Source organism: Argiope bruennichi, chromosome 8 (assembly GCF_947563725.1).
Source record: "Argiope bruennichi chromosome 8, qqArgBrue1.1, whole genome shotgun sequence".
In the NCBI taxonomy this organism is placed as follows: Eukaryota; Metazoa; Arthropoda; class Arachnida; order Araneae; family Araneidae; genus Argiope; species Argiope bruennichi.
In genome coordinates, this window is record NC_079158.1 from 118,528,074 (window position 1) to 118,542,089 (window position 14,016).

The following is a 14,016-nucleotide window of genomic DNA, read 5'->3' on the forward strand; positions in this document are numbered from 1 at the left end:
ACAAATACAATCCATAAATAAAATATACAACCATAAAGAGGTGGGAATCGTATCTTACAAAGGTATCATATGGCAACTTTATACAGTGAAACATCGTTTTCCAACACTTTTTTACATAGCAGGAGTCGGGGAGGTCCCGGTTAAATATAATATCAACAGCTAGAGCAAAGACAAATTTTTTCTTCTTTCCGATTCAGAATAGAAAAGAACTTCCCCCCTCTTAACTGGGATCATTTATAGATGGTTATGTCACTTTGTGAAAATTCCATAGGGTTTTTGAGTAGAATTCATGGGTTCAAAATTCGAATCTGGCATTGTGCACATTAACCCTTTGTACTCGGATTGCTCTTCGCAGACACCATTATTCAAGACTTGCATTATTTTGACTTTTTTTTTTTTTTAATTTTGAGTGTTAAAAATACTTACGGAATAGAAAAGAAGATGAATATAAATTTTTTAGAAAAATTCAACTTAAAACAATTATATATATTTATATTTCGGAGCAATAAAAAAAAATCCTTGTATTAAATGAATAATTATGCATCCAATTACTTTTTCGAGTGAGAAAGTTTAACGTGTGAAAAATCAATCCAGCTGAATTTTTTCTTTAATGACAATTATTCAAAATGTGTATGAATATTATTCAAAACAAAAGTTCAAATTCTAATTCACTGAAAGGACCTCAAATGTCCTTTAGTGTGATCAAAGCCAGAAGACTTCAAATTCATTCAAAAATTCAACTAAAGAGCTGTCGTATATGCGGGGCTTGGTATACTTTTAATATATTATCATGAATCAAATGTACTCTTATTGATGAACAGCTGTAATTTGGAAGAAGAGTGCTGGCTTAGGTATCGTCCTCGACAAAAATTACGAAGTTCGTCTCCAAAATTCACTCATATTGCTTTAAAACGGGACATTAACTAAACTAAACGTGGACACAGCATCATCAGTAGCTTCATTATCATTATACATGACGATGTCATCCTGCTAACCACCACCACCACCCTCTCAAAAAAAAAAAATACTTGCATGAAAAATTTTGCGGTGGTGACAGTTCATTGACGAATCTAAAATTATAAATGGCCCTTAGTATTTTTTTTAAGATTCGCTTAAATTTTTCAACTTTCTGCCATGAATCAATTTTATTTCAGAATTATGAGCCTTTTTAAATATGTTTGCATTTGTCTTTGCTGTAACTATTGATACAAGAATCTACTTCTTGGCTACGAAGTATTCAGAGCGTCTCTTTAATTAACAAGATAAATCAATTTATAGTTTCAACATGAACCTGAAAGAGGGATAATACACTTTGTTTTTCGAAAGTAATCATCTCAGCATTACAAAAAATTTTTTCCATATTTTATTTATAAAATAAAAATAATCGGTCATCCAAGCCAATTATTTTTATGATTGGAAACTTAAAAGTAATTTTTATAACACAAAAATTGATTGAAATTTTATCCGTCCATAATACGCTTCAATAATCATACATTATAACTATTACCTTCTAAATTATGCAAGTTCGAAAATTGTGTTAACATTTTGGAAATTACTTGTAGAACATTTTTAAAAACGTTTTATCAATCTGTATTAAATAATTTGACAATCGGTTTTTCTCATTTTCAACAAATCATAATATTTAACATACGACATATTATAAAATCAACCTATTAATCAGAAAATTAAATTTTCTTCATTTGGTTTCACAAGGAAATATTCGCCATACCAGGTTAATAGGATAATATATCTCATGTTAAATAATAGTAAACAAAAAAGTAAAACAATGGTTTTCATTTTATCTCGAAAAATATCGAGAAAGGTTTATGTATAGAAATTTACTAATTTCAATCCTATAAATCATTTAAACACATTTATTCAATTAAAATTCAATATTAAAATTTAAAGATTTCAACTAAAATAAAAAAAAGTTTATAGATCATCTTTTAACATTATGTTTTATGTACACAAATGATTTTTTTTTGCAGTTATTAATTCAACATTTAAAATTTTGAAAACAATGAAAATGATCAAAAGATATTTATGATTAAAATGAAATTAAATTTTATAAAATCAACAAAAGTAAGAAATATAATTATCACTATAAAACAGATAATAAATTAAAGAAAATTTCGAAGCAATTTCTTTTTTTTTTAATAAAACTATTTGTTGGCATAGAAAACCATTGTTTGTTTTGCAGAAAAAAATAACAATATAAATGTCAATGCCGAAATAACAAAAATTTGTTTTAAAATTAAATAAAATAATTTTTGATAAACAAATTGTTTTTAAACAAATTCTTTTTAATTTCATAAAATACAAAGAAATTGTCCTGTTGAAATTTCAACTTAATATTTTATCAGACAAAATTGAGTAAAAAAATCTCGTTTAAAACCCTGCACAATTTTTACGTAGTAAATTCTCTAAATCGTCGTAACTTTATAAATTCTCATAAAAGAAAATAATGAATAGGGCAAATATGATTTCTTTTTTGCATCAATCACTGAATTATTCAAAATGAATAGATAAATGCAAGAGTAATAGCAATTCAAATATACGTATTGTGCAATGTAGGGTTAATAATTTAGTCAGGAAAGCATTAATAAGCCATAATAATAAAATGGACTCATTACATATTTTGAGTACTATAGTAAAATATGGCTTTTAAATTATTTACTTCTTCGACTTTTTATCATATTAGCTATCAGAAATATTAAATTTACTCTACAATTTTGGAATTTTTATTGAAAATTCTAGTATCTTCTAATACTCTCATATTCTTTCTCTGTTTTGAGATGATTCTGATATCCAGAATTTGTCCAAGTTTTTCCAAATATTTTCTATGAACATTATTTTCTGAAATTTTTTTTCTTAGAATTTTATTTAATGCAGAAAGAGATTTTACTATGCAATTCATTTAAAATATGGGCTATGTCCTGTAAATGATTTTGCAACAAAATCCATTTTTCATTCCATATTATTTTATTCTGAATAAAAATGAATTTTATTTATTAAAATATTTTTTTGTGATTTTCCATCACAATTTGACTTGAAATCTGAAGGGAAAAGCAATTACCTCTTTTGTACTTTTAAATACAAATACTGTCATAAATAGAATTTAATTCCTAATAATTTTTTAAAAAAAACACCTTTACTTTAATTTTTTTTCTTTTAGATAGGGAATATCATAGCTCTTTGAAGGTACTATTTTTAAGATGAAGTTCACCCCAAAAATAATCAGAGCTACATCAGGGTTTAAATTACATAAAAAAATTATATAATTTTGTTACGAGAAATTGATGATTAAAAATGTAATAACTTATTAAAAAACAGATTGACAAAAAAAATTTATATAAAAATTGATTAAAATTAATTAAACTTAAATGATGAAATTTTCAGCTCTAAGAATTTTGGACAACATGCATTTCATTGTGCCGTTTGGCTATAAATAGGCTCGAAGATGTTCTAGTGTCAACCTCACTCCATGTAAAAGTACTTCATCAATGGAAAAAAATTATGCTTGAAGTTCAGGACAACCGAAAACAGTGTTCAACTCCGTACAGGGTTTCCCGGAATTTGTTGTCCACAACAACAACAGCAACTAGACCTAACCAGCTTCAGAACTGGCACCAGTCCACCTGCCAGCCGTGGTCACAAAGAATAAATTAGATTAAAAGTTCCTAGATGTGGAATTGCCTCCTTTTTTCAGCATGGAGGTTGGTCTCTGCTGTAGTAGGAAGGAATGGACGATGTAGTGGAGGTGGACATTGGTGAGTTGGGGGAAGTGGCACTGCCCCCGGCGAGAGGAGGAACACCGGAGGAATTGAAGTTGACTGGCAAACCTAGGCTAGCCGCTGGTGCTGTTGGGTACATTCTATACGCCATAGGTTTTTGGAGAGCTACAGCTGTTGCCTGACGGTAGTAGTCCATGCCTGGAATATTGCCGAAAGGTAGACTTGCAGCATAATGGTTTATCCAGTAAGGAGATGTCTGAAGCATCCTCTGTACAGCGGCGTAGTTGCCAGCTTCAGCGAGGAGTTCAAGGCCAACAGCTGTCTGCCGTTTCCATTTGGTCCTGTACAAAGAAAAACGATATCTCATGAGATGAAAAGATCAATTTAAAAACACAGCAATGAAAGAAAATATCAATAATATTTGCTTGATCTTAGCATGGCACGAGATGTAGAATACTTGGATCGAAATCATTCCCAAGCTTCACTGTTGGCTCCATTTCCTCAGTCATCAAAATTTCTTATATATCTCTGTGAGTGAGTTTCGCCAAGATTTGGTATAATTTTGTTTGGGATGGTAATTATATCGGGTTTAGTATATTAGGTTGCACCATTTTATCAGCTATCAATCTAAGTCAAGATTGTTGCTAATTATATTATTCCTATGAATGAATTATCGCTAAGATTTAGCCTAATTTGGTTTGTATGGTAATTATATAGGATTTAGTATATTAAGTTGGCACTATTTCATCAGCCATCTATCCTGGCCAAGATTATGGCTAACTATTTTGTGCCTGTGATCCTAACTTTATTGTTCTTAGTTATCATTCAGATTTGACCTGTTTTTGCTTGTATTGGTATTGTACTGGATTTAGTGTATTAAGTTGCATAGAAACGGAATTTGTTATGTCCATCATTAGAAAAAATAATGCTATTTATTATATGTGGATATTGCATTGAATTAAAAAGATAATTTTTATACAAAATCGTTATACAAAATAGTGCGTGTGGCAAAAGTTGCACTGACCATATCCTTATTCTCATATACGGACAGAATTCTCTTCAGAAATTATGCTATAACTTTCACTTCTTTTCAAGAAAAAAAACAGTGTTCCAAAGGAACTTTTTTTTCCCCAAAGTGACAGTTATCGAGTTAATAACATATACCGATATTGACTGACTATGATCCACCAAAATATTTGCAATCTGAAAATCATTCTTTTTCTGGAAAGAATGTTTTCCAGATTCTGAAAATACTTTTTTTTTTCTTTGACAAGTATCAAATATATGTGTTTATGAATTACTTTTATTCTTTTTCTTTTAATATTGAGATGAATTACTTGCGTTTATCCTAATTATTATCTCCTTGCACTTTGAAAAATGCCTTAGATATGTAACTTATGAGTATCCTGCTTTATTTTAATTCTTCGAGTCTTTACAACATAAAAGAAGGGGGGTTTTTTTTCAGCAAAAATCAATCTATTTCTAGAAACTCTATATAATATTTCTTTAATTATTGAAATGGACACGCTTTAAAATGATGTATTGTCACTTTAAAATAATGCATTGTCTAAAATGGTATACGAGAGAAGTTAGCCGTGAATAAAAGGATTTAAAGGGTAAAATAAATCAGTGATATTAAAACGATAGAAGCACTTAAAATCTCTTTAAAAAAAGTGGCATTGTCCAAGCAAAACTCTACATTTACAGTCAAACATTTCGGGCGGATACATATTATTGCTTCAGTTAAACCATTTCATTAAACTATTTCTATGTTCTCAGCCTCAGAGAAAGAATTTAATAAGAAAACCTGTCCAGAAAGATCCATAATGGTATCAAAGAAAAGAGAATGAATATGGTATTAGGTGACATAACCAAAACAAAAGAGTTGTTCTGTGTAACAGGTGGGAGGTGGGAGACAGTGGGTAGGCATCATGATAGCATCGCGAAAAAATGCTCGATAGTATCAATTTCGAGTTAGTCTTTCACGATTTTATGACTTCTATTGTCTTCCAACAGATAGCTGACGATATTTGTTATAAAAAATTGAAATTTCCGCTACGGTGGTATTGTATGGCATCGCAGAATTTTTCTTTTTATATCCTCACTCAAAATCGCATTATTTTCACTTATTGTAGAAGTATTGTGAATGAAAAGAATAAATAACGTTTGTCTTAAACTCAAAAACCCTCGATCACAACAGCAGAAGAAACGTTTCGTACAATCGAAATTACCAAAGAACTACACTGCAATATTTTGTGAGCAGACTATTGTGAAAATTGTCGTTTATCAAAAGTACTTTTTTTTTTTTTTGCTGATTGTTATTCTTCGTAAACCTGAGGAACAGCAATCTCTTACGGGATTGCTAATGTCATAACAATCGTCTTTATAAAGATCATTGGGTTTGTTTTCATGCATAGTGAAGAAATGTCATAATTTACTGAGGAAAAAATAAATCTTAGCATGTGGTAGGATATGGTCAGCATAATTCTATCTGAATGCTTAAATAAAATCTATTGTATTACACTTGATTGTAAAAATGATCTGAAGAGCATTTAAGTTTAGCTTCAAAGCAGCATTTTAAATTACATAATACTTTAGATACATAGAAGCAGAGCAATATTCTTCCAAAGATCTCATCTATTTAAAAACCAGTTTTCTTTATAGATTGTATTTTTTTCTACTTAATGCTTAATTAGTTTTAATTAAAGCAACGAAATGCCTGTTTAATTAAAAGAATTAAAAAGGTATTTTTCAGATAAAAAAAACTTCTAAAAGTTTTATACATTATTATTATTCTGTTATTAAATACAAATTTATTCATTGTTATGATGATAATTTTTAAAACGGGATACCTTTAACCATGAATAAAATTTATTTTTTATACCGTGCAAACAGATGAAATTTGATCTTATGTTATGAATTGTCAGATTTCGATAGCATAATTTCTGGAGAGAATCATATGAGAATAAGGATATGCAGTCTGTACATCTTTTGCCACACACACTATGCGATTTTGTATAAAAATTACTTTTTAATTCAATACAATATTCACATATAACAAATAGCGTTATTTTCTCTTGTATTAGATGAATTCCTATAGTCAAAAGTAGCTCAAGCATCAATACATGCATAAGAAACATTTCATATTAAGTTTGCCATTCATCCTTTACAGAATCATTTGTTTCTTAATGTGAGATCACTGATAAGTCTATATTATTGTAGTGAAAGCTTATAAGCCAATTAACAGCTACGCTACACGAGCAATTGCTTTTGTATCGTGGTCATGTTACTGGACTGCGAACCACAAGGTCCCAGGTTCTATCTTCACTCCTACCAATCTTCTACATTATCAATGGTTATCATCAACTTCTTCAATATCATATTGAGTTGCTTTATCATTAACTCAAATAACAGTACGTGGTGTATCATACAACCAGTTAGATGACACCATATGCTATTCAAATATAGAAATATATAGTTTTGTGTAGAAAAAGATAAGACGTTTTCACTGATGATGCGATCATCCGTAAATGTCAGCAATACATTGCCAACTTGAGATAACAATGACTATAGTCAAGACGAATTGCAAATTCTGCAGCAGAAATCATGGAGCATTGTGTTAACAAGCAATGGCGCACTCGACAAAAGTTTAGGATTGGAACCATCAATTAAAAATGAGATTCAGAAAAAAAAAAAAAAGCAATGCCCATGTGCCTGTATAACTGTAACACGTAGAATCAGAAACCTTTTATTCTCTATAGCTAGTTCTCTATAACACTCTATAGCTAAATCATTGTCCACGCATTACACTAATAGAAAGACTAATATAACCGAAGGAGTGCTTACCTTCTGTTCTGGTACCAGGTCTTGACCTGTGTATCTGTGAGGTTGAGCTTGGCGGCCAGCTCCATCCTGTCCTGCACGCTCAGGTACTTCTGTCGCTCGAAGCTCTTTTCCAGGGTCTGGAGCTGGTGGTCAGTGAACGCGGTGCGGGCCTTTCGTTGCTTCTTCACCTTCAGGTTGTAGGGCGGACTGCTCGAGTGGTCGGGACTGTTGGACACCTCCTGACCGGAGTGATCGTCTGCATGGAAGAACATATTGTTACATACGCGCTGAATAAATGATTCTCATGGATTAAGGGTGCTTTATCGGAGGACAGTCAGAATTCTTATTATGTGGCATATTTATTTATGAATTTAAATCAATATATTTAACTAACTATTGTCTCCATCGTATAATATAACTATCCTTTTTTTCTTTTGTAATAACTTTCAAAAACCAACAGGCAAAAAAAAAAAAATGACAAAATAAAGTGTTAATTATTTAAACTTTCATATTTTGGTTAAAAATTTCTTCACAGATGTGTAAAACATGAACACAGGAGAAAAAGTGACAATATCACTGTGGGATATATAAAATTTTTCACTGTATATATTACCTGGAAAAACAAAAACAAAATCTCAAGATATTTATGTTTTCTTATTCTTACATTTATCTTGAAGAAAAACTAAGCCAAAAAATTAATAGAAATTAAATTATCAATACTTTGATAGTATAAACGATTAATTGATTTACCCATGCGTCATATTGCTTTAAATTATGTTTTTAAGCCTTAAAATCTAATATTAAACCTTACTTAGAACTCCATACTTCGATTTAAAATGATGTAGAATGCATAAACCTCATAAGCACTCTGTGGTCTCCAAATTAGACCAATATAATAACCATTCCCAAAATAAAAGGCGTCATTTAATTTGGGGCAATTGCATAAAATGGGGCAATCAAATATTGTTTTTCATGATCATAAAATTGTAGGATCAAAAAATTAAAATAATAAGAAGTATTTAATATTGATGTTATCATAATTTGCGTGATATTTCAAATAATCGTATCCGAGGCAATGATTATTTGCGAATACTGAGTTACAGAGGAAGTAAAACATTCTTTCTTTAATGAATATTATTTTCCATCATGCAATAAATCAAAATTAACGATATCCGACAAGAAATCAGATGCGATTTAATTTTGTAAAAACAGATCTAATTGAATGAATGGTTTTCTTTTACTAATATGAATTATAATTATTTGTGATATTTTAATATCATTCATGGAATAAATTATTAAATATCAAATCACCATTCGTTACAATTATTCTGAAAGCGAGAAATTCATAATAATATGGATATATTATAAGAGTAGGAGAATGGGAAATTATTCAGTTTTAATAGCAAGTGGACGATAACCCTTTGAATGATTGCTGCTGTAAGTAGAACCACATTGCTTGAGCGGCGTGCAATCAGCAGTAATGATCGTTGGGGATTCAACTGATGGCTTGCGCCCGACGCACATATGCACCCATAAGCAACATTGATCATTTTTCTCGGAAGCATGCATGCCCCCATAGCAGTTAAAGGGTTAAATCAAATATGTCGAGCACTTGTAATGATTTTACAGGGAAGAAATGGACTGAATCCTGTACGTTATACGTAATTATGTCGCGTGAATACTATGATTGTTCATACAAACAGTATAAATCGTATATCACTTCAAAGTTCCCACTTGAAAAGCATAATAATGATATAAAAAAATAGAGAGAAAATGTCCATCTAACACATTTTTGCAACCTTCATTCTGGCATGCAGCTAATTTGTAAAGTGTTTTTTTTTTTTTTTTTTTTTTTTTGTCATGGCACAAAAATGGCAAAATAAAAAAGAGCCTTGTATTCTACACTTCGCCAAGAATTAACCTTTTTAGAATTCAATTCAAGTTTTTTTTTTGCTCATCCCTCTATGGAAGCGGTTTACCTGGCCGGAGACAAAAGAGGCTTGCGACGGGGGGAGGGGGCGTGATTACAGAGGAGCCGGTGACAGGCCGGCTACTGGCGACGAAACGTGGCGCCGTCGGAAATTACATACCTTACTCGCCGCTTCTTCAAACTGACAGTGTTCAATTACGGACTTTTTTGCTCTTTTCTGTCATTTATGCCATTCCTCCCCGTAGGAATGAAAGAGGGGGGTAGGGCTTTTAATATATCGTACCCCCTGCTGGCATTTCTGATGTCTGTGGCTTATTATAGTGGGGTAATGTACTAGGGTTTTGCTTTGATGCGAAGTTAGCATGCTACGGCTATTACTTGTTCCTACGGTTCTTTTTGTGAGGTAGCATCTTCCTTTTTAGGAGTGTCTTTCTTTTCCATTTTCATGGGGGGGGGGTAGGAAATCTCTTCTTGTTTTTTGTTCAGTTATGGGGGTTGTGGTCGACCCCGTGAATATTCTTGGGTGGTTTCGTGAAATGTGGATTTTTTTTTTCTTTTCTTTTTTTCCCTCCGATGTGGTTTTTAGTGCGACTATTATATAAATTCTTGCACTCAATAAGTCACAATAATAAGAAATTTATAAAGAGAATTCAATTATATATTGCTGTGTTATTTAGTTGAAACCCCCGTCTCATAGGGCAACAAAATTTATTATTAAATAAAAAATACCATCTCGAAATTTTTTTTCATTGTTATAGAAATATATCTGGTACTCATCTAAATGCTATTTTCAACCAATGGGTTTCTTAAGATAAAACTTTAGAAACTTATAATTTTGGAACTTGAATTATGTTAATTCTTCCGACAATACTTAGGATTAAGTTCAAGTTTTGACAGTCTAACTTTGTAAATCTTTTATATTGCCAATTTGTAAATGTTATTTAATTTTTTTTGTTTAAATTTTAACTAATCTACAATATTAAACATTAAATATTTCATCAATAAATGTATCTAAAAATTAATCTAATTTTATAAAAAAATATATAAATCATTTTAAAGTGTCAGATAATTTATTAATTTTTAACACAAAATTACTCGCTAAAATGAATAAAAAAATTTGCAGATAATTAATTTATTATATGCTTATTAAATAATCACCAATTTTATAACTGTTCTTTAAAGCAACACAATATATATCATTGATATTTTATTGCACATTTCAAATGGCATTAGCTTTCTTTTATTCAGTAAAAAACTTTAACAAATCCTTGAAAGCTTTTTACAATGATATAAGTTATCTTTATCGTATTCATTTTAGGCAACAAAAGATCAAAGAATGTAGATAATGTATTTTTTAAAAAATTTGATAGTAAATAAAAAGGTTCTCAATATGATTGCATACTAAAGAAAAAATTATGCCATTACCGCTATGTCATGAGTTACTAACAATAAATTTCTCCTGGCCATGAACTTCGATTAATCGCGGGTTACAGTTAACACCACCATCTCTTATTCATATTGTTAACTTTAATCTAGAAGCCGCCTATTTTTTAAGAGAGAAATTATTATATATATATATATATACAGAGATGCCACTTATTTCCGCTATGCCACTGGTTATAGTACACCCTCTTTTCAGACCCAAGATCATAGTGAGAACTTTTTTACAATACAAACATCAGAAGTTTAATTTAAAGCCATTATATGAATATATGAGTTTTTATTATAAAGGATCTCTTCAAAAAATAACTGATTTTTTTAGATTATTAGAATACTTGTGCCTTTAACTAACAAAAAAAAGATTACCCAAGAGAATTGTATAGGATGAATGATATAAAATAACTAAAAAAAAACTATTTAAAATGCATTCAAAATTGTCCAGAACAAAAAAACTACCCATAATATACCCATAAAAATAAAGCAAACGCATAATACCCATAAAAAGTATAAATTATAAGTAAAATATACAGATATTCATTGGTGAAAAATGTGCCATCATCAATAACAAAACTTTACACTGAAATCCAATGAATAGGCAATAGTGTCCATAGTAAATCATATTTTATCAATAGAATCCTTTCAAATATATTTCTAAAAGTAAATATAATATTACAGTATCACTTGTAACATAAAAATAGCTTTCAAATTTCTTTATGAAAAAATCGTGACAGATTTTTCTCTTTGAATGTGAGTTAACTTTTAAGTTTCTTTCCCCAAAATTATGAACAGATCACAAATGTACTCAAAAAAGAAAATTCAGATCTTAAATTAAAAAGATATTTTTAAATGTGATTTTTTTCATATTTCCATTATGAAGAAGAGAAAAAAAAATATTATAGTTTATGATTGGTTCTTAGATGCATCTCACAAATCTCGTTTATTATAATGGTGATTATGACCCATTTCTTTGAATTTAAAATAAATAGTTTCATCATCTGAAAGACATTCTCAAATTATTAGAACACGAATGTCAAATTATAAACAATGTTTTTATTTTATATTGTTGTTCCTGATTTTCAATACGTTACTTTGTTACAAGGAAGGTTAATTTGATTTATTTCCTCATTTCATCTTTGCATTGTTTATGTCTTAACATCTTTTGTTATCATATCTATATAAATCGAATAGAAGTTTGCCATTGCACAAAAAGTTATTTCTTTTAAAAAATGGATTTTAAAGTTTATTTGTTAGATTAATAATAAAGTAGAAAATTTGAACACAACAGATTTTGAACAAAAATCTGCATTTGAAGCATATTCACAATTTAAAAATATTTCCACAGTATTAATTTAACTATTCATAGATCAGTTTTTATTTTATATTCTTAACTTTTCTGATTTTTACGTAGAAAATTTTGATTATGTTAATCGTTCTGTTAAAAAAATAATAAAAATTCATATTTTAATTTTAAAAAGGCCTAATATTTATCTTCGTAAATCTTAAATTATCTAACATATTACAAATGTTAACAGACTATTAACATTAATTAATTTTTTTTTGTAATTAAACATGAAGCATCAATTGATAGAGACACGAGAAATATATCTTATTTCACATTTAACAAAATTAAACATTTTAAATCTCACAAAATTATTTTTGATTTAAAATCCATATCCAATTTTAATATTAATGCATTGTTTATGCCTTCATATTAAAATTGCTATGTTTGAAAATCTTTTAAAAATTTATTTAATGAAACAAGTCAATTTTTTTTCTACGCACTTCAAAAAATTTTTAAACTTATTTTAATAAAATGAAATTAAAAAAGAAATTATTGCCAATTCAAAATAAATTCCCATATCTTCACTTATTTAATTACAGTTTTCAATAAAAGTTCGGTATGATTGAGATAAAAAGTAGGTAGATTTCGAACTTGATTTATAAATTACTCAGTAGACCTTTCCCCGAATAAATTTTCTTTTATATTTATTTCTTATTGAATGGGTTTAAAAAAAAGAAAAGAAAAACTCAACCAAATCCAGAGAATATACCTTCCGAACCGCCTATCCATTATCTCTTCAATAGTTAGGAGAGGGCGCAACATGCGAAATAATGATAACAAAAGAATGTGCGATTCTTGACAAAAATTTTAACCCACTCAAGCAGTACTTTTTCAACTAAGCTTTGTTATCGTACTGAATTCCGACTGGATCAATTTCTAGGCAGAAGAAAAAAAAATGAACTAAAACCGTAACCGAACAATATGAATCCCAAACCGATATCCACCCCCGTCCCCAACAGGTGGGGGTGCAAGACATTGCCCAAGACGGTCACGAATGCAACAGCATGTCTACTGCAGGAAGGAAGTGAGAATTGAAGACTAGATAAGCGCCGCACGCAACCACTTAAGACGCTGCGTGGCCAGACGTGGTCATTTCCCACGGTGCCACGCTTCCGGTCGGCCGGTAAACCCCACGAAAGGACAATTATCATAATCAGCCGGTTTCCGAAGTGTCTTGGTTTAGTGACCACCCGGCCTACTCAAGGATGAAAACAGACCCCGCATCGAGAATTAAAGAGTCCGACTCACCATCTCTGTTCCTCCTATTCTGTGTACGCGGATCATGCGGGATGGTTTGAGGTGAAAATTACAGTTAAATGTATTTTGGGATGCTGCCTTGTTGGTAGGGCGTTTCCCAACCATCGTGGTTCTAAATATGCTAAGATTCTTTCTATTGTAAGAGTTTATATGAATTGTACGGAATTGCTTAGAACAAGTATTGGCACCCTTGGAAAATTTACATCTTCTTTTCGAAAATAATAAAGTTAAATATCTTGATTTTAAATATATTTAAAATTTGGTAAAATCTAATTTTGTTTTTTCGATTGTCTATTTAGATGACACCTCGTTTTGGGAATGTGCAGTTCTATTGATTTATTAAAGAATCCATTGAATACTCGAGGTTCTTATCGATTATATATAATTTCTACATTTTTGAAGATTTAATTTAGAATTACCGATTGATACTCGGATTCGAAGTTTAAAGTTTTTTTTAATTATCATTCCTCAAAGCAGTTTTATTTCTC

The 14,016-nt window shown here is 30.1% G+C and overlaps 1 protein-coding gene across 1 annotated transcript in view; it reads right to left on the bottom strand.

Annotated features, from left to right (window-relative positions):
- Positions 1–2,407: 2,407 nt before the first annotated feature.
- The window catches only part of LOC129981429 (homeobox protein B-H1-like), a 47,422-nt gene continuing 35,813 nt past the window's right edge, over positions 2,408–14,016 (bottom strand). The window contains exons 2-3 of the mRNA XM_056092269.1: positions 7,581–7,815; positions 2,408–4,075 (exon numbers count right to left, since the gene is read on the bottom strand). Of these exons, the coding sequence (XP_055948244.1) occupies positions 3,706–4,075; positions 7,581–7,815 (605 nt within the window). The 3' untranslated portion in view covers positions 2,408–3,705. The remainder of the gene's footprint in view (positions 4,076–7,580; positions 7,816–14,016) is intronic.